Source organism: Mirounga angustirostris, unplaced genomic scaffold (genome assembly GCF_029215605.1).
Source record: "Mirounga angustirostris isolate CCGP_5_RB_7025 unplaced genomic scaffold, mMirAng1.0.hap1 SCAF_8, whole genome shotgun sequence".
In the NCBI taxonomy this organism is placed as follows: Eukaryota; Metazoa; Chordata; class Mammalia; order Carnivora; family Phocidae; genus Mirounga; species Mirounga angustirostris.
This window is the reverse complement of record NW_026991716.1, coordinates 59,438,804-59,465,674: the sequence shown is the minus strand read 5'-3', so window position 1 is coordinate 59,465,674 and position 26,871 is coordinate 59,438,804. Positions and strand designations below refer to the sequence as shown.

Sequence of the window (26,871 nt, the reverse complement as noted above, 5' to 3'; positions counted from 1 at the left end):
TCTCATTCTTCATTTTTTTCTACATGGCATATGAAACAGATATAATTTGAAGTCATTATTGTTTTCTGAGCTCAGGAAAGTGTGGCACATACTTTTGATATAAGAAAATAGGTGAAAGTAGACTTGATATTAGAAATATATCATATCTAAAATAGTTCAACTTTGAAGGCAAAAACAGTGGTTATATATATATATATAGTTATAATAAAATTTCAGCTTGTTCTAATCAATTTCTATTTCCATATTTAAGATGTATCTTTTTTTCACATTTTAGCAGGGACCATTATATTTCACTATAAGCTAATTAAATGATCTCTTCAATGGAAATACGCTAAAATTAATATATAAAGCATTATAAGACTGGTAACACATACTAGGATACTCAACAAATCAGTTACATATCCCTTCCCTCAATGAGTAGTAAAGTATTTTACAAACTCTAATTTGGGTGATAAGTATAAATACAACAAGCATTAGAAATTCAAAACAGGAGAGCAAGAAGGACTGTGTGTATTGTATGGATGAAGTGTGAAAGATATTTATAAAATAAAGGGGAGAAATGAGGGATCCTGTCACCCAGAGAGGCTCCATCGTGTAGTTGTTAGGCTGGCCTCTGAGGGCAGCTGGGCACTGCAAGCAAGGGGATAGCAGAAGTGACTGAGAACACTTGGCAGCATTTTCTTCTCCAGCGTAAGCTTTTCTCCTTCCCCTCCTTCTCCCTCAGACCCCCTTTCAACAGATTTGTCTATATTCTTTTAAATGGAGGTCTTCTAGAGCAGAGATTATATTGTTTTGAAGATCTGGTCAACTCATTCACTCAAAATATTGAAACACAGAATTAGTTCTAAGTGACTTGTGGTAATTACCTCACCATTCTTATATTCTGACTTTCCTTGTCACTCCAAGTGTCTAGCTGGTGCTTAATAAAACGTATTGTTGATACACTCTGGTTTTCATAGGTAAAAAGTAATTTTCTGTACATGGGTTATCTCCTCTGTAAATCAGCTGACAGAATATCCCCCCAGAAGAAAAGTCTGACTCAAAGCTTAAATCTGTTCATTTCAAATAGTTTTACTGAATTAACATTAGTGGGACTGTTTCGTCAACACTATTTTTGAGGTTACTCTTTCTTCAACTTATGAAAAAAATGTCATTTAATTAATATGTTCTTTAAATTCTCAATAGTGACTTTATTTAGGAAACTTTTGTTGATGTTCACTTACATAAGTGTTTTCTCCATAAGAAACATGATATCCATTCTGACATTGCATTGCTTTTTTTTTAGTAAGCAATTTGAAGAATTAGTATCTCTTCCTATTTTTTTACCAATGCTTATAACTGGTAGACATTACCATAATAAGCCATAAAAACAAACACATAAGTAAATAAGTATTTTTTAAACTAATTTTGAACCTACAAAAAAATAAGTTCCTTACTCAAAACTAATGTTAAAGGAATTCCCAGTGTTCAGTGCAGTGATGAGATTAGGTAGAGATGAGATTATTCTTAGTATAAAAGAGGTAGATTTTATAGAAATAAAACACATTCTTGAAATTAAATAGAACCGGTATGGTCACATTTTGGCAAAAGCAGAAAAAGACCTAATAGTTTAAGTATTAGTTGTGATGTTTTAAAAGTCATTATTAAGAGATTTGAGATCTTCATTAAACAATTTAAGAAGCCTGAGCCATTTTAGTAAAAAGTGGTTTACAGGGAAGATTATTGTCATTTTTTTATAAAACCAAGATTCATTTTCTTTTTGGAAATCAGAAATTATAAAATAGGAGAGAATACATAGGTTTTGTAAACTAAAGGATGTGAGTATAAATTCTGTTATGTCATTCATCAAATTTATCAATTTGGGAAAATGACACTCTGTGCTTTTGTTATTTGTATGTAAAGGTCAGCTTCACAGAAACTTTTCAAGGAATTAAAAAAAACAACAACTGTGTAATGTAACACAGGAGAGTGGCTCAGTTTAATACAGGGAGTATCAAAGTATAATCAGGAGAGCCTTAATAGGAATCACTTTCCTTGTCCCTAATCATCAATGATTGAAGCATTTAAAGTGAATGTGTAAAATATAAGAAATTTTAAATTTCTACAGAAGGATTGAACAAGATTTAAAGAATTTCAGTTGCAGTTGGATGGATTCAAGAAAGCGTTTTTGTCATTCTGGAATGAGAGGTTTAGATCACTGGAGTACCCAGGTAGTTTTAAGGAGCCTTCTCTGATCTTTGACCTAGCACTTTCATATGCCATCCCACCCATTCTTCTACTCTGGGGTACTCTGAAGTTAATTATTCCCCTTTGTATTATGTTTATAACTTCTATTGCTGTATGCATCTTAAACCTATGTATTTACGTGGCAATCTTCCCCACCACACGGTGAGACAGGTTCTTATTCATCTTGGTCTCCTCCACTGCTTGGCTCAGAGCCCAGTAAAGATGTGTACATACATAAACAATTTAGTAATTATTATCTTGGATAAACTGAAGGGAGTTTTATTACGGACAAAAGCATAGGATAATCCGGTATTTTTTTTAAAAAACGAAATTCTGCATTTTTATAAAACTTGATAAAAACAGTATTTCAAACTATACAGTCACCAGAAGTAGAGTTATCAAAAACGCATGCACGTCACTTGGTATCTCTCGGCATTTTGTTTCCATATAATATATACCTTCATGACAAATCCCTTCATTTATAACTCTAAAAAGTCTAGAAAAATGTGTTCTGCTCTAATCAAATGAGTGTTAACCTTTCTTTAAAGGTAAATTCTATAAGCAACTCAATGCCACATGGACGATACTTACATTAGCCAGATGAGCTAGTTCTATCTCCAGGAACGAATCAGTTGTTTTGGGTTCAGGCCTTATTGTGACCACGATGATTTTGGAATTAACGACAGTGTAATTTCTGAAACAGAGTAATTATGATTATTAAAAGGAGAAAGGATCGATGACAAGTATGAATTCCTACTGCTCAGTACATGTTGGGATGCATGTTAAATAAATATATCCTAACGTATCTTAAGGAAAACACAGAAACATTGGGCAAACAGATTTTAAGCATGATACTAGAGTACTACTCATGGAAAGCTACAGTTCACTTCTTATAAACAAACCCTATCTGGAACTAGAAAACTTTGGGAGGGGGAAGCTACTGCTGACTGTACCATTTTAGATGCAGGGAAAATGAAAAAGCAGCAGCACTGACAAGCTTTTGATTACTTAAATCTGATTCACCTACAAGAGAGATGGATTGTGAATTCAAACCTTCAGGTAATCTTTAAATGAATAGAATCCATTTATCTCAAGGTGGACTTAACGGTTTTGTTCTCCAGGAGACCAAATATTCTTCTTGTAAAGTGCTATCTTGGTGGGTTTTTTTAGACTATCTCAAAATTCATTAAGATGAATGATTGGGATGTGGTTTAGCATGAAAGTAAGCAGTGTTTAAATGTAAATAAATACTGTTGCTAATCATTGACCATCATTCACTTAGGCAATAGAGACTTTCAGGCCACTTCTTTATCTCAGTATGCTCCATGGAAGGAATACATTTGCCTTTTGAAATATCTTACCAATTACAGTTCACCCACAAAGAAGTTTTAAATGTATTTACAAGCTACAAAAATTATCCATAAACATAAACATATAAAACTGAGCCAACTCTTTCTTGTACATACAGGTTTTTATCCAACATGTATAAAATGCCACACAACACCTCTTATTTAGAGATTTAAAGTTTTATTATACTTTCAGCTATATATATTTCTTCCATCCCTTCTTTTTGATTTGAAACAAACCACAGAGCACGTTCTTCCATAGAACATGTACTATTCTGGGCAATTTGTAACAGGTATCAAAGATGAAGTCATTTCATTTTTCCCTCTTTTTTGTTGCTCAAAGCATTATTTGTAGGTAATAAAATTCACCAATTTTAAGTGGGCAGTTTAATGCTATTAGTAATTGTATACTACCATGCAAGCAGCACCAAATCAAGATAGACAACTGATCCCTCACCCTGAACACTTTCCTTGAGCTCTTTGCATCTGATCCCCTCCTGCTCCCAAGGTTCCAGGCAACTAATGAACATGTTGCCACTATAATCATGCCTTTTCTAGAATTTCATTTAAATAGAATTATACAAGACCTTCATGTTTGACTTAATTCACTCAGCATAGTGTTTCTGAGATTCATCCATTTTGTTTCTCTTTATAGGTGAGCACTCTTCCATGATATGGCTATAACACAGTTTGTGACCTACTCATCAATTAAGTAAACAACCTGTGGGTTACTTCTGGTTTTTAGCTTTTATGAACAGTAGTATTCATATTTGGCTATTATGAATAATTGGCATACATACTTTCTACATAGGCACGTGTTTTCATATGTTTTGGGTAAATACCTAGGAGTGGACTTGATCATGTGGTGAAAGCATGTTTAATTTTATGAGTAGATGCCACACTGTTTCCAAAAATGGCCATACCATCAAAATCGTATAATTCTAATACTGTAGAACAATGTTGAACCCCACATTCTTTGTGAAAATCTTTTCTCTAATGGGATGGTCTTTGCCATGATATTTCACCAGAAAAAAAATGCTGACTCTGCCACCATGAGGAATTTACCATATTTAGTAATAGAGGAACTATAAACTTATTTTGAATTGGATAACATTTTTTAGCCCATCTCTCATGTATTCAGTAATGTCAAATAACAAATTCTTAAACACTCAGGAAACTTCATGGTATCTAGCCTAACAATAAAAAGTAAAGAACAACAAAGTATAAATTTGACTTTATATTTCTTAGGGGAAGGTAGCTGCAAACAGAGAGGGCTGGTTAACTGTCCTTTATTTCATTTAATACTAACTGAAGGTCAGTTGCATTGAGAATGATATGAAGGTAAACTTTAAATGCCAAGTTCCCTTTGCAAATTTATTGTTCCCTGTTTCTCTGAGTAAAGGTGTTCAGGGCATCAGGTGAGAATAGATGGAATTAACAAAGCTGTGAGGTGATGTTGGGCAATTAATTATATTAGCAGATGTGACAGGATTCTCACAGCATGACAAGGTGTATATAATTTGGGATTGGGGAGAATGTTTGTCTGTCACCACCAAAAAGAATTATGGAGGTTTCGCCCAGAGAATAGTCCTGAGCACACAGATGCAAGTTCCTTTTCCAAATTAGCCTGAATATGTTTGAGTTCTGGTTTGTTTACCTTGAAACAAAAATATTTACATGTCACTTTAATTCATTTTGCCTCTTTATTCTGGTTCTATTTATAATCCCATTTCTCTGCTATAAATAAAGCCAATGTTAATTTAACTCAACTGCTAATTTTAATTAATAAATGTTAGTTAAATTTAATGGTATACAGATATTTTGTATTATTTTAAAGTTGTGTAAGTGGATCATTTACTGGAAAATACAGATGTGAGTATTCCAAACAGGAATTTATAATTTTGTCAAGATATTTATGAAGCTCTCTTTGTGTGTTTGGGCATGTGGGAATTTAGACCCTGGGAAACTGGGTCTAAATAGAAAGTAAAGTAGCTAAGATGAGCAGCCCTCTGTAGGGTATGTTACTCTGTGTCAGATTTATCAGTTTCTCAACTGGCCTGGTGGAGATGACCCCTAGAGGACAGAGCCCACCTTATGACTTTTGCTGTGTGTATGTGTGTGTGTGAACTTATTTAGAATTCAACTGGGAAAGGATGCATGCCAATATAATTACGCAGATGGGTGTTCTCATCACATTCATGTTAGTACCCTCCCCCACCCTGTCCTGCTAATATGTAACTATCTCTACCACAACATCCATTAATGGTATGTATGTCTCCTTCCACATGATTATAAGTTCAACGAGGGCAAGATTTGTGTCTAGCATTTATATATCCTCATTTGCATTATGCTTCGCACATTTTAGTGCTAACACATGTTTAAATATCATATTAAATAAACACATAATAAACAAAAATATCAAACTTTTGACCAAGTTGGATTAAAATGTAATGCCATTATCATGGTATTAAAGTGCTTAATGAAGGAAAAATAAGCAAATTTACATTATGCAGTGGGTCTCTTTTTAAAAAGTGTATAGCATGTGAAAGTATCTTTAATTTATTCCATCAATTTATTCTAATTTGCATAAGTGAGTAGCTAGCTCCTTACATGCCATGTCAAGCTTTGTGATCTACTAGTGCTTCCTGGCTGGGCACACATTTATATTCACTGCTAGGAAAGCAGGTCTTATAGCCAAAAGGATTTCATGACGGCAATAATAAAGTTTTTTTCTGTTCTTGAAATTTGTGCTAGTAGGTTTGGCTAAAACATTTCAAATGTGTAGAGTTATTCATTCAAAGGAGACCCAAGTTATTCTTCACAATTATTACAAAGGCTTAAGGCACTTAGAGTACATAAACCATATCTTAAAGAGAGTCAAAAGAAGTGACTATAAAATGGAATGTAGTTGTTTACAAGAGACTCACTTTAGGTATAAGGACATACCACAGGCTGAAAGTGAAAGATGGAAAACGATGGCCATGCAAATGGTAACCAAAAGAAAGCAGAGATAGTCATATTTGTAATGGACAAAATAGACTTTAAGTCAAAAACCATAATAAGAGATAAAGAAGAACATTATATACTGATAAAAGGGCCAATTCACCAGGGAGATATAACAATTATAAACATATACATACCTAAGAGCAGAGCACCCAAATATATGAAGCAAATGTTGACAGAATGGAAGGGAAAAATAGAGAGTAATACAAAAATAGTAGATTTCAATTCAATACCCCACTTTCATGATGGATAAATCAACCAGATAATAGATCAATAAGAAACAGAGGACATGAACAACACTATAGATCAGCTGGATCTAACAGACATTTAAAGAACACCCTATTCAACAATAGCAGAATATACGTTTTTCTCAAGTGCATATAGTCTTCTCCAGGATAAATCACAGGTGATGCCACAAAAAGAGTCTTAACAAATTTAAGATGATTGAAATCATACTAAGTATCTTTTCTGACCACAGTGGAATGAAACTAGAAATCAAAGGCAAAAAAAAAAACAAAAACAAACCAAAAAACAAAAACAAAAACTGGAAAATTCACAAATATGTGGAAATTAAAAAAACACTCTTGAACAATCAATGACCAAAGGACAGACTACAAGGGAAACTAAAAATATCTTGAGACTAATGAAAATGAAAACACAACATTATCAAAACTAATGGGATACAGCAAAAGCACTAAGACAGAAATGGGGTAAATGCTTCCATTTAAAAAGAAGAAAGAGCTCAAATCAACAACCTGTTTTTATATCTCGCAGAACTAGAAAAAAAAAAAAAAAACCTAAAACCAGAGTTAGCAGAAAGAAGGGAACAATAAAGATTAAAGCAGAAACAAATGAAATAGGGAACAGAAAAACAATAGAAAATATCAACCAAAATAAGAGTTGTTTGAAAAAAAAATCAACAAAATTGACCAACTCTTAACTAGACTAACTAATAAAAAGGAGAAAACTAAAATAACAAAAACTAGAAATGAAGAGAGGAGATGTTAGAATTGATGCCACAGAAATAAAAAGGATTACAAGAGACTACTATAAACAATCACATGCTAATGAATTGGATAACTTAAAAGAAATTCCTATAAACATAAAAACTACTAAGACTAAGATTCATGAAGAAATTTAAAAATGGAACAGACCTGTAACTATTAGAGATTGAATCTGTTATCAAAACCTCCCAACACAGAAAAGCCCAAGAACAGATGGCTTCGCTGGAAAAATTCCATCAAATATGTAAAGAAGAATTAACATCAATTCTTCTCAAACTTTTCCAAAACACTGAAGAGAAGGACATACTTCCAAACTCACTTTATGAGACCCTCCTACCAAAATCAGAAAAAGATACAAGAAATGAAAACTACAGGCCAATATTCCTGATGAAGAGTGATACAAAAAATAAATAAATAAATAAATAATCTAAACAAAATACTAGAAAATCAAATTCAACAACACATTAAAAATATCATACAACATGATCAAGTGGGAATTATTTCTGGGATGCAAGGATGGTTTAACATATGAAAATCAAGGTAATATACTACATTAGCAGAACGGAGGACAAAAACATGATTGTTTCAATTGATGCGGAAACAACATTTGAAAAAAATTCATTTTTTCAGGATAAAAACTCAACAAATTAGACATAGAGGGAATGTATCTCAACATAGTAAGGACCACGTATGAAAAACCCACAGCTAACATAATATTCAATGGTAAAAAACTGAAAGTGTTCACTGTTATATCAGCAACAAGGCAAGGATGCCATCTATTGCCACGTCTATTCAACATAGTATTGCATTCCTAACCAAAGCAATTAGGCAAGAAGGAGAAATATAAGGCAACCAAATGGGAAGGGAAGAAGCAAAATTATCCATGTTCAAGGTGAAATGATCTTATATGTAGAAAACCCTAAATATTCCACAAAAAACCCTGTCAGAACTAATAAACAAATTTAGCAAAGTTAAATCATACAACATTTCCACTTAAAACTCAGTTGCATTTCTATACACTAACAAATAATCCAAAAAATAAATTAAGGAAATAAATTTATTTATAATAGAATAAAAAAGAATAAAATACTTAGGAATGAATGTAAGAAAGTAAAAGACTTTTATGCTGAACACCCCCCCAAAAAAAATCTTGCTGACAGAAATCAAAGAAGACAGAAATAAATGGAAAGATGTCCCATGTTCATGAATTTGAATACTTAATAGTGTTAAAATGTTTGTACTACCCAAAGCAATCTAAAGATCACTGCAATTCCTATCAAAAATCCCATGACACTTTTTTTTACCCAAATAGAAAAAAAATCCTGAAATTTATATGGATTCTCAAAAAACTCTGAATAGTCAATACAATCTTTACAAAGTAAGACAAAGCTAGAGGCCTCATGTTTCTTTATTTCAAAACATATTACAAAGCTACAGCAAGCCAAAACAGTATGGTACTGGGATAAAGACAAGTGACAGACACATAAACCAACTGAATAGAATAGAAAGCCCAGAAATAAACCCTCTCTTACAGGCTCAAATTATCTTTGACAATGGTGCCAAGGTTACACACAATGGGGGAAAGATAATCTGTTCAACAAATGATGCTGGGAAAACTGGACATCCACATGCAAAACAATGGACCCTTACATTGTGCCGTATAACAAAATTAACTCAAAATAGATTAAAGATCTAAACATAAGATTTGAAACTATAAAACTCCTAGAAGAAAACATAGGGGAAAAGCTTCATGACATTGAATCTGGCAATGATTGCTTTCATATGACACCAAAAGCACACGCAACAAACACTAAACTACACAAATGGTACTACATCAAACTTAAAAACTTCTGTGCAGTAAACAATTAACAGAGTGAAAAGGCAGTCTATGGGATAAGAAAGGATATTTATAAGCCATATATCTGTCAAAGGGTTAATATGGAGAATATACAAAGAGATCCTAAAACTCAACAACAATAACAAAAAACAATAGGATTTAAAAAATGGGCAAAAGACTTAGACATCTCTCCAAATATGATATAGAGATGGCCAACGAGTATATGAAAAGATGCTCAACATCACTAATCATCAGGGAAATGCAAATCAAAACCACAACGAGATATCCTTTCATATCTATTAGGATGGCTACTATCCAAACAAATAAAACAAAACAATAAAAAGAACCCAGAAAATAACAAGTGTTGGCATTGTTGTGCAGAAATTGGAAGCCTTGTGCATTGTTAGTGGGAATGTAAAATGGTGCAGTTGCTATGGAAAACAGAATGGAGATTCTTCAAAAAAATCAAAAATATAATTAGCATATGATGCAGAAATCCCACTTCTGGATATATAACCAAAAGAATTGAAAACAGAATCTCAAAGAGATATTTGCACACCCTTGTTTATTGCAGCACTATTCATGATAGCCAAGAGGTGGAAGCATCCTAAATATCTGTTGATAGATCATAGATAAAGAAAATATGGCTATATACAGAATATGGAATATTATCCAGCCTTAAAAAAGAAGAAAATTCTGTCATATGCTCCAACAAAGATGAACACTGAAAACATTTTGCTAAGTGGAACCAGTCACTAAAAAAAAACAAAACAAAAACAAAAATAAAAAAACAAGGAATGCATGATTCCACTCATATGAGATACCTAATATAGTCAAAGTTCTAGAAACACAGAGGCTGGGAGGAGGTGAGAAAAAGGATGTTGTTGTTCAAAGAGTATACAGTTTCAATTTTGCAGGATGAAAAAGTTCTAGAGATTTGTTGCACAAAAAGGTGCATACAGTTAAACACTACTATTCTGTGCATCTTAAGATGGGTAAATTTCATGTTATGTGTTTTTTACCATATTTAAGAAAATGCACTGCAGTGTTACAAATAAACATCAGTGAGAGGACTGTAGAACTTATTGTGCAAATAAAGGATAACCGGATAAGGTACAGTAAAGAGTTGTTAATGGCTTAATAAAAGTTATTAAAATTACTGTATCCTCTTTCCATGTTTAGAATTATAGTTCATGTAGCTTCTAACTTGAGAGTTTTCATAACTGTTTCAAACCAGCCCCCCAATTTAAATAAAACCAAAACAAAATAAATGATTTCATATATACTAGGAACTGGGACTTCATCAAAATCATTAAGTTAAACATATTTGCTTTTAAAACTAAAATCAGGGTGCCTGGGTGGCTCAGTTGGTTAAGCGACTGCCTTCAGCTCAGGTCATGATCCTGGAGTCCCTGGATCGAGTCCCTCATCGGGCTCCCTGCTTGGCAGGAAGTCTGCTTCTCCCTCTGACCCTCCTCCTTCTCATGTGCTCTCTCTCATTCTCTCTCAAATAAATAAATAAAATCTTTAAAAAAAAAATAAATAAATAAAACTAAAATCAGCTGATGGCTGCTAAAAAGTAGGATTGGGCTAATTTAGCGCTTTAAAACTAATTAGGATTTCAAGGTAGGTTTACTAAGGGATGTGACACCTAGAACTACAAAGAAGTTAAGTGATCAGGGATTTAAATTCACTTTCAAAAGGTATGACTAAATTAAACTCAGATTTTTGTAAGTAATATACTGAATGCATAATAATATTTCATAGTATTAGTCATGCAAATTTGTTATTCCCATAGATAATTTTAATTTCTAGTGTCCTCACAATAGGATATTATAAAAAGATATAGGATGTCAGAAAAACTACAATATGTCATTGAAAACTCGGAATCAAGAAGCAAGATCCAAGGTTTAGGTCCTGAAACTGAAGAACAGGTGCTCTTAAGAGAACTCAACAATTTCAGGTTGATTGCCTTCAGAATGTATGGGTTTAAAAGTAATTATGTTTTCATTTTTTGATTATTTCAAAATAATTTAGTTCAATTGCTTTTCCCATTTGCTTTTAATTCTTATAATATACAAACTCAAATGAGTTCCATTTGCTAAATATGAAAAAAATTCCACATCATTTATCTTTATTAGGTTGGTGCACCTGACAGCAAATTCATGTGGTTTTGCATTATTGAAATTTTTTTTCCTTTTCGAAAGATAATTTTCAAACCACTACTGGCTTATGAGAACATTGTTGTTTTTTGTTCATCTATATTTTTCCTGGCATTTTAATACTATAGTGGAATTTGCATATAATTTTAATTAGATCCTTTACAGTGTCGTGAATGTCAATAGCTACATTAAAATGCTTTTTTTTTTTAAACAGGACTATATCTTCCACATGTCCTACAGGAAAACTACACATTGCTCCTATACTCAAAAGTATTGTGATTTCCTATAAAACTGGAATCTGACTATTAAATGAATCAGAAAATAGACTGTTTACAACCGTTTCTTAAATGCTAGCTTGAGTGTATGATTGGTTACACTTTTTTTTTTCCTTAGAGATAATTTCTGTACCATAAATTCCTAGAAGTGGTTGCATCAATGACAATGCATTTTTAAAGCCTCTTGATATTGCCAAATTGTCCTTCTAAAAGGTTATTACAGTTAAAATTCCTCACCAGTGGTTTGGGAGCTTGTCAGGCTGTGAGTGGTTGTTAGTTTCTTGACTCGAGTGGGGGATGTGTGTGGGTGGCCTCGCCTCTCTCAAAAGACCCTCTAGCCTCTGCTGGCCAGCCTTCATCCCAAAAATGGTCATGAGGAGCTGGGAAGAGTGATAGCCTCACGCCTTGATGTCAGTAGCCTGGGTTGGGTCCACCAAGTTGACCCTCAAGTATCCTTGAGGGTGCTCATACATGGTCACCTCCTCCTTGACCTTAGAAGATTTTCGGCATAAGAGCAATATGTATTCACACTAACATCGAAATGCATAGCTTGTACTGCTCAAAGGAATCGATACTAGCATCATAGAGGAAGCAAGACAGTGGAAGAGTCCTGGTTTTGGCCGAGAAGACTTGAGTTGGATTAGAACTCAGTGACCTACTGGACACATAATCTTGGGTAGGTCACTGAACAAATAAGGAGGTCAGTTTCTCACGTGAAAAATTAGAATTCTAGAGGGTACTAACCTTTAAAGGACCTTGCAGCACTAATATCCTGGTTTATGCTTTTTGACTATCGAAAATTATTCTAAGAGGGATAAAAGTAAGGAAGGCTGAGAACAGCACATATCTAGTTTGGACAAAAGTAGAGAACATTCCTTCAGTTGAAGGGACAATCTAAATTTACTTAATTGTAAAAGGGAAGACAATCAAATGGCAAAATAAAAATTGCAGCTTGAAGAATAGTTGAATGCATATTAGGGCAAGAGAAGAAAAGAAATCTCTAAATAAAAGAGTCAACATGCAAAGTTATTTCTGCCTATGTATGAAGGGAAATTTCTAAATCATATCTATTCAAAACATTACATCAAGTTCTCCTTCCTAGTCCCCATGAGAGAAATTATGCAAAGTATTGTTTTGAAAATGATTGTATCAAAATATAAAATTTCTGGAAACTTAACAGCAAGCCTAACATTATTCAGTGTATGGGAAACTTGGCTCCAATAGTTTCAACAGATAATTAGTAAAATGATCACTCAGGAAAATGTGTCATGAAAACTTGGTAAATAACTAAACATAAAGAGCAAATCTTTTTGCATGTTGAATTGGAAGATATTCCCTTCCCTACTGGGTTCAATTCACATAGTCCAATTTATAAGTAAAACAACACAAAATATGTATTTTATTCCTCTGTTCCTAAAATATTTGTATGGTATATACACTAAATGTCTATGTACCTTATTATTTTAAAAATGGCTTATGTAGAATATTCTATCAGATAAGACAATTAATTATTCCAGTAAACATTTCTTGGGCCTTTGTTATTTACTAAGCACTGTTCTGGAGTTTCGACAGTAGAAAAGATTTAAGAGAATTCAGACAGTAAGGTTAGCCAGGTTGCTGTTTAGTAAATATTTGTTCAGTGACTGAAACAAAGACATCACCCTTGTCCTTTCAAAGGCTTATCTTATTTAGCAGATCTATCATTGGCATGGTTATTAACTCAACTTTCTGGAATAGTTTTTTGAAAAGGAGAATTAAAAAAAAAAAACAAGCTTGAGAATGCTTCATTACATTATTTTACTATGTAAAATAAAAGGAAATGAGAAGTAAATGCTAATATTTCACCTTTGAAACGGTACTTAAACAAACATTTCATCCTGAGCATTCCATTGTCATTATTCCCAGTCTAAATGCGAATATTGTTTTCCTATAGTCATTTACCTAATTACTTTGTACATAGAAAGTATGAGTGGGTATTCATAGTTCTTATATAAAGGTTGTTAAGGACTTTAAGCTAAAGAATATGTCAGAACTGCACAATTCTCCAGTTTTACTGCAATAAAGACAAGGAATTTTTGAAGTTGGAGAGAACCTTTGAGTTCAACCCCACAATATACATATAAAAAAGTCAATGACTTGCCTGCAAATTTGAATCCGTTTGTGTCGCAGGTGGTGTTAGGGGGGCCGCTGCTTTGGACGATTCCCTGCTTTATCCATTAAATCATTCATAACATACCCATTAGTCTACCCTAAAAAAATTTTCAATTCCCTTGACTATAAATTTATGAAACACGGAATAACCTGGCTTCAGTTGTATGGGTGAGTTCCATGGTATTATGCAAAACAAGATTAATCATAATGCAACTTTGTTAGACAGGTAGGAGAAAAACTATATCACAATCTAAAGCATTTTATGTTGAATATTTTGTTTGCATTCACTATGTCTCTCAGCAGCAAACAGGGTGAATGTTGCACATCAAGGTGCTTATTTATTTATTTATTTATTTGGTGCTTATATTTTAAAGCTGAACTGAAGGCAGGCGATTTCTGAGTGACTGGATAAGTTTATAAATTTTTTGTTATGTGAAATTAAAATTAAAACCCAAGTCCTCTGATTTTGAGTTAGTGTCTAGTCTAGAGTTCTTGAAAGACTAGCTTCATATAAATGAACCCCCTATGGAAATAAGGGTCTAACTTTGAGTATCTGGGTGCACTGAACTTGAGCACATTTCTTTTCAAATAAACACCACACACAAAGTTAGAGGCAATGTAAGTATAAGTCTATTTTATCTGTAATTGTGCATACCAAAGTGTTTTAACAAAACCAGTGGAAAAGTTGACAGTAAACTCATTAGTTTTGAAAATCTTTTATTGGTAGAACAAAAGCAAACACAGACTGATTCAAATTCAGAAAGCCCAAATTCCATCCAGAGAAGAAGGTAATTAAAGAAAACTCAACTTCTCATAGTTGTCTCTTTGATTGCAGCTAGAGATTCACCGACTGTATTAATAATTTGCTGCACATGGAAAGATTTTCTCCAAAGAATCATGACTAGTCACTGCCACTGCAGAAAACTTAGTTGCTTCCTTGCAAGGCCTTTTTTTCTGCTGGACTGAACTCTAATTGTGTTTATTTATGAGACTATTTGTTATGCTCCTGGTATAACTGTAAACATCATTTACAGTCTTTCCTCCCTAAAAACTTAAAGCTTTATTCATAAGGGTGTGAGTAAGAGCTCACTGCAAATGTGGCTGTGTTTAACTAAAACAAAAAACAAAAAAAAAACTTGGTCTCAGTCATCCAGAAGGAGATGTGGTAGAGGAAACAAGTCATCATGAGTGAGAGCATTACTACCCAAGTAGGTGTGAATGATGTTTTCTGTGAGATCAGGTAAAGTAGTTAAGACAATAGAGCAAATAAATGTTCATAGAATTACTATGTGTAATTGTTTCTTTTCATGGCTGGGAGGAAAGAAATCAATGGATTTCTTCCAAAAATAGTCCTCTAATTTAACAACAGCATTTTTTCTTAATGTCGCTATAATTGAATATTTATTTAGAGGCAAATTGAGATCTTGTGCAAATGAAGAACAAAGCATGCATTCCCAGTCATCATGGCACTCCTTTAATTTCATGTAATGTTGATGAACAGTACCATTAAGTGCAAATAAAGAGAGAAGACAGATTAATTTTAAAACAACCCATTCTACTACAGAGACTTGAGTTTTTTTCTTTTCCTTAATTTTTTTTTTCCTTAGTCTTAAGGCAAGTCATGATTAGTTACAAAGGAATTGCAGGGGTATAATCAGAGACCAAAATTGTCTTTTCTAGTTGTCTTGAAGTGCATAATATGCTAATAAGCTGTTCATTAAATGGGTATTTTCTATTTAATTTAAGAAAAAGCCCTTTGTATTAACAAAGCTTGTTTGACTATTTTCATAGCATGAGCTATAATCACATTTTTGGAATAATTTACAAAGATTATAACAGCTTATTATTTCATAGCTTACCTCAAAGTGGGCAAAATTAGATCTAAGTTTTTGTACAGAACTGCTCCAAGAACAAATACCGATGATTCATCTAATTCTAGAAAAAATGAAATGAAAAATATTAGCGAAACGACAAGAAACATACTGTCTTCTAAAACTTTAATCTGCTTATTACAAGGGGATTCCAGTACTTGCTGATGCAAAGCTGAATAGAAGAAATGCCTTCCTAACCATGCATGGGACAGATTAACCCACACACCATACATATTAAGGGTAGCTCAAAAAGATGAGTTTTCAGGGCTTTTGTGTCATATGAAGTAACCTTCCTTCACCAGGCTGAGACAGAAGGCTACAGTAGTTGCAGCTAAGGAGTTTCAAATCTTAATGATATGGGGAAGGAAAAACAATTTTCTTTTGGAGCTCTAAGCTAGAAGGTCAAAATCTCCAAGGTAAAAAGGAAGACGGGTGTCGCTGTCAAAAGTAGCCATTAACTTTTAGAGGCTGCTGAAGATGGTCCCCAAACTGAATTTTTCTTAAATTTGCTTTTATATACCAAAATAATATCTACAAACCAAAGCAAAAGTGAGGAGGAAGTAAAAAATGACTGTGGAAAATGCAATGCGTTTCCATACCTAAAATTAAAATATGCCACAGGCTTTACACTGAGATAAAACTGCCAATCCTGAAACTTAACCAGGCCAAACTCAGGTCTAGAATTTGCACTTGTATTTTTTTCCCATTTTAATAGATCCTTTCCTCCAGTAACTTCTGATTTAGAGACCAAATGTCAGTTTTCTATATTTACAAAATTAGTTTAGAATCATGATTGTAGACTATTACTAAGTTGTTTGACGCGAGCAGATTTATATGTAGTGTACTACTATTAAACGGCCTTATTAGAAATGTTTTGTTCAAAGCTCAGATTATTTCACATATTTACCTTTTGATGACACAGGAGTAAAAATGCTTTTTGGGATAACTACCCTATCTTCTGAGTTTCTCGCCCAGTCAACCATTCCCTTTCGTCCTTTCATTGGGAAGTTGATGTCGGTTAGAACAGAGGCTGCAGGAAGCTTCTGAATGCTAGCCACTATTAGGAAAGAAGTAATAATGTTAACTGAGATCTTTCAGTGCAATCACAATTGGCCAAATTAAAACTTGCAATATCTTCAAAATAAAATCTTGAGCCAAAATTATATTTATCAGAGCCACAACACAGACTTGTTTCCTATTCTTAGACAATATTCATGAAGGCTGCCAATTCTTTTACCTATCAATCTAGATTTCTGTTGCTTTCCAGAAGAATCAGGCACTGATGGTCAATGGAGTGTATTCTGAGAGGACCAGCGTGTATTGCCAATGGTTGTTCATGGCTGACCTCCATTCCAATTGTCAGAAGTCCATACTGTATTTTTTGCTAAGGATTTCGATGAACATACTTGATTCATAGGCTGAAATTTGTATTTAAATCTGAACTTTGTCTTTTGAACAAATTTTCTGCATTTATGTCTGAATGTTATCTTTTTGGAACAAATTTTTCATGGATTAAATGATGTACCATGGAGGCATGGAAAGCAAAGCCATATTGCTCTTGGAGACAGAACTGTCATAATCCAAATAATAAAGCACCAGTAATGCCATAACCACAGAGCCGATAAAATATGCAGAAAGATTTATCAAGTAGACCAATAACCCAAAACTTTTAAAACATCCCCCTGCAATTGAAAGTAATCAATGTATACTTTGAATGGAGAATCATGTCTTTACTTGCAATAAGTACTTTAATATACATTGAAAAAATTCATGAATGATATGTTTGGTAATGCCTGAATATATTTTTTATTACATGTAACAATTACACACACACACATATATGTCATAAAACTATAATGATAAATACTTAAGTGCTTATTGATTATATACATTTCCAATTAAGAAATGTAATTTGTGTGACTTTTACATAGGTCCATACTTGTTCTACATTAAAGCTTTAGGTATCTCATGGAGGATTTAAATAGAATGATAATGAAGAAAACTAAAGAAGCTATTACAGAAGTAAGCTAAAGAAACCATTCAGCTCCTCATAAGTGGATTTCACTCTGAAGAAACTTATGATCTAAATCGAGAGAACGAAAATTAAGAATTTAACAATATTAGTTGTATAAATATATTGCATCACTGGCTTTGTTCCAAATTGAAATGGTTATGTATTATTGTACTTCACTAAAGCTCTTTCAGGCTATTATAGACATCCATTATCAGCAGAGGATGGGATTTCATTTGGCCTGTAATTTGACATAATAAGCTTAAAAAATGATTTTGTTACTAAATGTTGAAGGAAAAAGGGTGCTGAGTAGCACATAAATTCATTATGGATGTTAAATGCTGTTTTTGGATAACAGCTGTAATTATTTGTTTCTTTAATTTTCCAAACAATATAGTCTTTGTTGTCCATAAATAACCCAGTTCACGTGTCCTGAAAGGTCCAAATCCTCCACTGCAGAAGGTCAGCAAATTGGCCGCACATTCTTTCTTAAGGGTCCTATAAGCTTTATTCAACCTGCAAAACTAAGTTCATCTGATTCCAAATCCCTTGATTCTAACTTTGGTTTTCTTGATATTTAGAGGAAATTTATTTCACCTCTTTGCTCTAAAAACTGATGAAAAGAAATGAAGGTTTTTCTATCTCACAACTGGTTTCTGTTACAAAGGAAAATAAACCAGAAATAAACTGTTGGACTCTGAAGTCTAATAATTCATCTGTTTCCATACACCTTGGATAGAAAACAAAAATCAGATCAAAAAGGAAAAATAACAAATGAAGGAAGCACATTCTGTACCAACTCTATCACTTTATCTTGAATAAATTCTAGTCTAATGCCATACTCTTAAATACAAAATGATATAATTATACATGCTTGTATCTCACATGATGAAATGCATTCATTCTTCAATTAAAGGCAGATTATCTATTAAGTTATGATGATATAGATTAGATTGTACTTTTGAACATCATCTAGATTAAAGAAATATAAAAATTAATTAGGATCACTATTTAATTTGTGCAAAAAGTCCTTTGAATTGCAGTCTTTAGCATAAAAAGGACATAAAAACAAACACTCATTGATTTTAGTAGAAATGTAGTTCTTAAAGTAAGATGATATTTTCAATAAATGCATTATCAAGAAGGATATGATTTCATAGACTGATGAGAGTCCAATGCTAGTTTAAAATATGAAGTATTTAAAATTGTACATCTTTACCTTAAAGCTATCTAGGATGATGCCTTGGATGACACTGTGGTTCTTCATGACCCTGACATGATTAACAAGAAAACCTATTTCCATATAGCAAAAATAATTTAAAGATGACTTTTATTTCCTCCTTCTTTCAATCCCTGTACCAGACACTTGGACCAATTCAATCCTCAATCCCTTCCCTCCTTCACCAGGTTTAACTGTCCAAAACCCTTAGGGAAAACTTAGATGCAGTCTTTAGGGAACTGGGAAGCTCGGATGTTAAGTGAATACCAAAGAGGTAAGATTAAAAATGAATACTTTAAAGTGTGCCAAGTTTATACAAATATGTGTCCAGTGCTGACAAAGGAACACAAAGGCAAAGCGTAAGCGCACAATCCCCACCCTCTGCTTCTGCAGTAATTGCTGCATTAAAACCACTCATTGTGGGTGGTTAGATAATAGAGCATCTTTCCTCAAAAGCTGAGAAAATGCCTTTCTTACAGAAGATTAAAGTGCTTAGAAGAAACCTCAAAGAACACAATGTCCCTGAACAAATAGGCACATCTTGAATGCTCCAAGAATTATCCTAAATTCACTGTATTGTGTTTTCATTACAACACTAGATTTGATTTCTTAAGCAATAAAAATAGGTGACTCATCACCGATAAACCTTGGAGCAAAACCAGCTGCACTTTCATTTTGCAATTTTAAAACTTTCATTTTGAATTTGGATAAGCAGCATAAAATTCCTTCTCGTCAGAAAGGATAAGGAATTCCCGCAGTTGGGTCTAAAAGCATACGGGCTGAGTTTTGTTTGTTTTGTTTTGCTTTTGGTTCACCAACGCAGCAAAGGTGGAGCTTCTACCATTGTTCCTGAGGAAAACCATGAGGTTTTAGCACTTAGCCCTAACTGAGGTCCTGGAGAATGGCAGCTCTGTCATGTACAAAAGTTGGAGCTAATATGATGCATCAGTTGCTTCATGGACAAGAATGGAAGGCACATAGAAGGAAAAGATGAGAGAGCCAAGGTGTGTGCATGAATGCTGGAGGAATGAGCACAATGGGCAAATGAAGGCCAATAGAGGAAAATCACAATTCACCAGAATGGCTCAAGTGTGGACTCTGGATCTGGGCTTGGGATTCAAATCTTGATATTTTAGGGTAACTATAATGTCCTGTTTTCGTTTTTTTTTTTAAGATTTTATTTATTTATCTGACAGAGAGAGACACAGTGAGAGAGGGAACACAAGCAGGGGGAGTGGGAGAGGGAGAAGCAGGCTTCCCGCGGAGCAGGGAGCCTGATGTGGGGCTCGATCCCAGGACCCTGGGATCATGACCTGAGCCGAAGGCGGACGCTTAATGACTGAGCCACCCAGGCGTCCCTAACTTGGTTTTTTTGGGGGGGGGGGGGGCGGTGGGCAGTCCCAGTTTCTGGGACTTCTGCTGTTCGGCTAATTGAGGTTATGTATTTAAAACTTTTTATCAAATATATACACATAACCAAAGGCAGGCACTTATCCTTTAGTACTTAAGTGTGTCACCCAGGGAGCTGAAGGTTCCTTTTTATTCATTCTCTTTTCTTCCTCCTTCTTCTCCTTCCTTCCTTCTTCTCCTCCCCCTACCCCTTCTCCTCCTTCTTTTTCTTTTCTTCTCTCTCTCTCTCTCTCTCCTCCTTCCTTCCCTCTCTCTCTGTTTCTCTCTGTGTCTCTGTCTCCATCTCTCTCTCTCCCTTTCCTTTTTCCAATAGAATCTGCCAGAGGGAAGAGGTTGGCTTCTCTGGTTATTTGGTCACACAAAGTCAGCCAGGCTAAAAATCTCCATTGAAAAGGAAAAGGACTGCATCCTCAGTGACAAATTCAGTATTACCATTGCAGCCAAGGCCACAGTTTGCAAAGAGAATTTAGGCAGTGACCTAAGTGCTTAGAGCAGCAACTCACAGTCTATAAATGAGTAAAGGAAATTCCCAAGCAAGGGCACCTTAGAATCATACACAAAAGTAGAGGTGGATACAGAAATAGAAGTTTAAGAGATGCCTTAAGAGGGATATTGATGTTTCCAAAATATTTAAAGTTTGCATCATTTTTCATGTTGATTCAGAGGGAACAACTTACAAATTGGGTCTTAACTCATCAATATTAGAAAATTGGCTAGTTATCAAAATGGATTTGCTTGTGGAAAACATCACTCAATATTACTAGATGGTCACCCCCACAGTTTTGAAATCCTAGGAGAAAAATATGGCAGGGAAGGAACTCTGCAATGCATCAGTGTGTTAGAAAGCAACTGTTAGTTTTGCCTGTGTACCATTGCAAACACAGAGGGGCCGAGCAAAGCCTGCATGTAGTGTGATCCCTTGGCATTTAGCAGCTTAAAAAGCCATGGTTTTTATATTTGTATAGTAATGCTGAGTGCCTTATAAAATACTGAGGGCGTTTGGGAGGGAAGGGAAGGACAGCTGACACTTACCGAACACTTGACATGACCTCAGCATTTTGTTAGCCATTCCTTAATTTATTCAACAAGTATGTATCAAATGTCTCCTCTGTGCTAGGCACTCTTCTTAGCACAGCACTTAGGCGCGTCCTTTACATGTGATACCTTATTTAATATTTAGAACAACCCTTATTTAATATTTAAAACAACCCTAGGAGGCATCATTATTATCCGTATCTTCATTGTTATTATCCCTATATTCATTTTACAAATGAGGAAGTAGACTCTGTTAAAGTGGTAACATTGTGACTCAAGTCTCAGTTTGCCTGCTCAGAAGTATATGATTTTGCACTGTGTGGTGCAGTTTGATTTTACCCCAATAAATTAATAGCAAATTTACTTTGTCTTACTATAATATTTTTGCACTACATATAAAAGACAGATGTAATGATTCAGTGAGAGCAAATAAAACTATTCTCACTTGTCCAACAGGAGATCAAAACTAGATACTACTGAGGAATGGTGATTATCCAAAGGGGATATATACATATATTTTAATTTGTCTAGCATAATCTTTACGTTCTAACATCTCCATAAAAAAATCATATCTTAGGATTCTGCAACAGTGAGTGGTTTATAGGAAACATTCAGTCAGACAGACAGATTTTGGTTCTTCTCTCATCACCCTATTTCCTCCATTTACTCTCTTTTCCTGAAAGGCTAAGATTGGAATACTGAGGGCTAAAGAGAAAGAATAGGCTTGCTAGAAAATAGTGTGCAACCATCACTTCCTAGGAAACACAGCCACTCAGCAGGGGTGTCCACAAGGACCACAGTGCTCTGAGAGCTCCCTACAGTTGCATTCCACCATCATCCGTGTAGAGGGAAGCGACTCCAAGTCCCAGGACCAGGACACAGAGATTTAGATGAGAAATATTCTTCGCATTAGGAATTTACAGGTGTTTCTTTTTCAGAGAAAAAGTAGGATTCTCTGATTTTAATTTTTTTAAATTTTTATTTAAAGACTTATTTATTTTTTTTAGAGAGAAAGCACACACGCACGGGGTGGGGGGGTGGGCAGAGGGATAGAGAGAATCCTGAAGCAGACTCCCCATGGAGCAAGGAGCCTGACACAGGGGGCTGGATCCCCATGACCCTGAGATCATGACCTGAGCAGGAATCAAGAGTCAGCTGCTTAACCGACTTGAGCCACCCAGGTGCACCTAAGATCCTCTGATTTTTTAAAAGTGGACAAATTAGGCAGTCAAAAAAGTAACTATGTGGTATATCGAGGATATTTTTTTCAACTTGTTAGCTTTTAATGACATATTATGTATATTGAAACTTTAAATAATTAACCATTTTACATATTCCTTTCCAGCATCAAAATAAAAAAAAAAAACTTGTAAATTACTTGTGAATCATTAGCTTCAAATTCTGTTTTTATCCATTGGCTGTTTCTTTATCCAAGCCTGGGAGTCTCTGTACAGCAGGGCACAGTCTTCTAGCTGTTCACGGTATTTTTGCCAGACTTTAGTGCTCTTCATGGAGGACTCCCTCGGCTTCTTCTCAGGTCTCTCCTACTTCCCTAACATGTAATCATACCTATGCACAGGGTATGTCCACAGCCTATACTTGACTCTCACAGAAGCTGAACTGTCTCAACCAGGAACTGGCAAACTACATCCCACAGGCCAAATCTTTCCTATCAGCTATTTTTGTATGGTCTGCAAGTTAAAAATGGTTTGTCACATTTTATTTATTTATTTATCTATCTATCTATCTATTTATCTATCTATCTATTTATTTATTTATTTAGGATTTTATTTATTTGACAGAGAGAGACAGCAAGAGAGGGAACAGAAGCAGGGGGAGTGGGAGAGGGAGAAGCAGGCTTCCCATGGAGCAGGGACCCCGATGAGGGACTCGATCCCAGGACCCTGGGATCATGACCTGAGCCGAAGGCAGACGCTTAACGACTGAGCCACCCAGGCGCCCCTGGTTTGTCACATTTTTAAATGATTGAAAAAAATCAAAAGAAGAATAGTATTTCCTGGCATGTGAAAATTATATGAAATTCCAATTTCAGTGTCCACAAATGAAGTCTTATTGGAACACAGCCACACCCATTCATTCACATAGAGTCTAGGGTCATTTTCATGCAGCAATGGCAGCAGAGTTCAATAGCTGCACTGAAGACTGGATGGTCCACAAATCCTAAAATATTTACTGTTTGGCCCTTTGCAGAAAAAAGTATGCCTACCTCTGTTCCAGACATATGATGGAGAAGATATTTTGAAACAGTACAATTTTTCTTTAAAAAGAAACACATTCCAAAAACACATGTGTTTCTGTACTTATTCTGTTACCTATTGCATGTTCTTCCTACCTTTTCTTTCAAGGCTACGCTGAGTATTGTGGGGAAATTTAAGCTGATGACACCACTTTTCTTTTAGTTTTTGAAAAGAGTATGTTTTGTGGTCTTTTAGAGACAGATACTTTTTATAAATGTTCATCTTCTCTACCCAAGTAGTTCATGATTTTACTCCTAACATAAATGCAAAATAAAATGTGATATGGGAAGTCATTTTTTCATGAATATCTGAATAGTAAAAACAAATGATATAGAAAATGCTTTAGTGGGACACCTGGGTGGCTCAGTTGGTTGAACATTGGACTCATGGTTTCAGCTCAGGCCATGATGTCATGGTTATGAGATTGAGCCCGACGATGGGTGCTGCCCTCAATGAGGAGTCTGCCTGAGATTCTCTCCCTCCCCCTCTGCCCCTTCCCTTGCTGGTACATGCACTCTCTCTCTCTGTCAAATAAAATAAATAAATAAAATATTTTTAAAAAAGAAGAAAATGCTTTAGGAAATAAGTTTTCCTTCTTCTGCCAACCAGAGAAATTAAGAACAGAATTCCTCCAGAGGAAGGAGCATCAGATGATAATTAACCAAGTTTTGAATAAGAGAGAAGAGAGAGAGAGAGAGTTCTTCTGTACATGCAACATTACTGACTTCTTTCTCTTTACATACACATGTATGCATGTGTGTGTATAATATGCTGTTTCGATATGTAAGGGGTTTTGAATACTACTAGAAAAGAATTAAATCAAGGACCTATTAGGAATTGGGCACCAATGCAGGCAGCAAACAGCAACTGAAGCCAACAATCCAAGGGCTTTCCAAGATAGTGACTCATCTATCCCCAGAAAAGTAATAGCAATGACCAGTGTTAAGGGATGACAAGGGAAAAGAGATCACTGTAGACTCAGAAGTTCATTCTGGAAATTTGTTCATCCAACAAATCTCTATTGAGCCCTGAGAATGTTCCAAGTGCTGTCTTACTACTGAGGATTTAACAAGTGAGCAAGGAGACATGAAGTCTTGGCCTTGAAAGAGCTCACAGTCTAGTGGGGAATATACACAATTAATAAGGGAACAAACAATCCAGATGAGGCTAGATTGTGAGAGTATGAAAGAAGTAAAGGATGAGATGGAACATGGTTGGTTGGCTAAAGAAGGCCTCTTTGAAGAGGGGCTGTCTGGCTGTGGTTTGACAGGGAGGAAGGCACTGCCTGTGCAAACCTAAAGCCCGGAAAAGGCCTGTAATGTTCCAGAACTATTAGAATAGTACCTTCTGGGCAGGAGGAAAGGCATGAGGTGAGGAAACTTAATATGCCCTAGAGAAATAGTAATGTTTCTAATAGGGCAGAAAAGTTTAGGTAGAAAAATAGTAGGAGAAAAAGCTAAATATGATACCATAGGCTAAGAGATCTGAAGCATGATCAAATTTAGAATTTGAAGATGTAAGTTAGATGCCTCCTAATTAGAAGTAATAATTGATAATGTGGGCATAGATAAGTCCTCCTGAAGAGAGGATAGAATGGGCAGATTCATTTATACAACAAATATTAACTGAGAACCTATTACATGCCAGACACAGTTATGGGCACTGAAAATACACCAGTGAACAAAAAAGTTAGTCTTTGCTCTCATGGGACTGGCATGGTATCTGTGGGGGAGACAGACAAGGAACAAATACAACTAGATGGAAATGTAGATGATATGATTAGAGAATAATGAGTGGGGTTGGGAAACTTTACTAAGTAAGGAAAGCTTCTTTAGTTAGCTGGCATTTGTGCAAAAATCTATAAGAAGTGAGATGGTGAGTTGTGCTGATATTAAGGAGATGACAGAAAAAAAAAGCTAAGGAATGTAGTTTAGGAAAGGCTCACTTTTAGGGAGTAAATAGAAAGATACCAAAATAAATGGAGAGAGAGAAGACTGCAATAGTGAACTAACTTAGGGATGGAGAGATGCGTGTTAATAAGAAGAAACTGGCTTTAAGAGGAGTCAAAGGTTTTATAAAGATTATGGAGAAGATTATTGTTTGGTTTGAAACCATACTCTAAGATTAGTTTCAGGCCATGCTCTATTGCAGAGGTTGGCAAACTTTTTCTATAAAAGGGCCAAAAGTAATATTTTCAGCTTTGTGGGACATCAGTCAATTACCCAGTTTTGCTGGTGTGATATGAAAGTAATCACAGACAACTCATAAATGAATGATAATGCAAGGAAACATGGTGTTTAAGCATGTAATAAAAATTATCTTGTGTGACCAATATTGTGTTTTTTTTTTAATTCAACAAATGTTTATTGGGCATAACTGTTGATTTCCCACCACTAAAGCGCTTTCTTCTCCAGTGTCACCCACCTTAATAGAAGGTGCCACTGTCTATTCAAATGCTCATACCAAAAACCTAAGGGTCATCTTTACTTCTGGTTTTCCTTTGCCTCCTATGACCCATCCATCAACATCCTCTCAGTATTATTTCTAGAACATGTCTTAAATTCCTGTACTTCTTTCTCCATTCCATTACCCTCTAGAAACCATCAGAATCTCTAACCTGAGCTAATTCAAGAGCTGCCTAACTGGCTTTCTTGATTCCACTGTTTTACTCTGAATTGCTTCTTCTCTCAGAAACTATAGTTATCTTAAAAAAAAAAAATCAGATCATGTTGTTCCCTTACTTGAAATAATTCAATGGTTTGCCAGTGCTCTTAGAATAAAATCCAAATCTTATACAATGGCCTACAAGGCTTTGCATGGCTTGGCTTCTGTCTCTCTCTGTGGTCACATTATATATGGCAGCTTGTTTACTGACCCAGATCAACTTGTACAGGTCTTTTCTTTTCCACCACAGGACTTTTCCTTTCTAAGTAGAACAGTATTTTCTATTCTTATCCTTGAGTCTCTGCTAACTTGGGTCTGTTTTAACTGCCCTATCTAAAGAAATTCATTCTCCACCATTCCTCTCTTTTATAGCACCCTGTTTATTTTCTTTATGGCCCT

General features: G+C 34.9%; 1 protein-coding gene across 1 annotated transcript in view; it reads right to left on the bottom strand.

Annotated features, from left to right (window-relative positions):
• ADGRB3 (adhesion G protein-coupled receptor B3) overlaps positions 1-26,871 on the bottom strand; it is a 707,437-nt gene that overhangs the window by 299,333 nt on the left and 381,233 nt on the right. The window contains exons 14-16 of the mRNA XM_045867061.3: positions 16,783-16,932; positions 15,864-15,939; positions 2,818-2,920 (exon numbers count right to left, since the gene is read on the bottom strand). Coding sequence (XP_045723017.2) covers positions 2,818-2,920; positions 15,864-15,939; positions 16,783-16,932 — 329 coding nt within the window. The remainder of the gene's footprint in view (positions 1-2,817; positions 2,921-15,863; positions 15,940-16,782; positions 16,933-26,871) is intronic.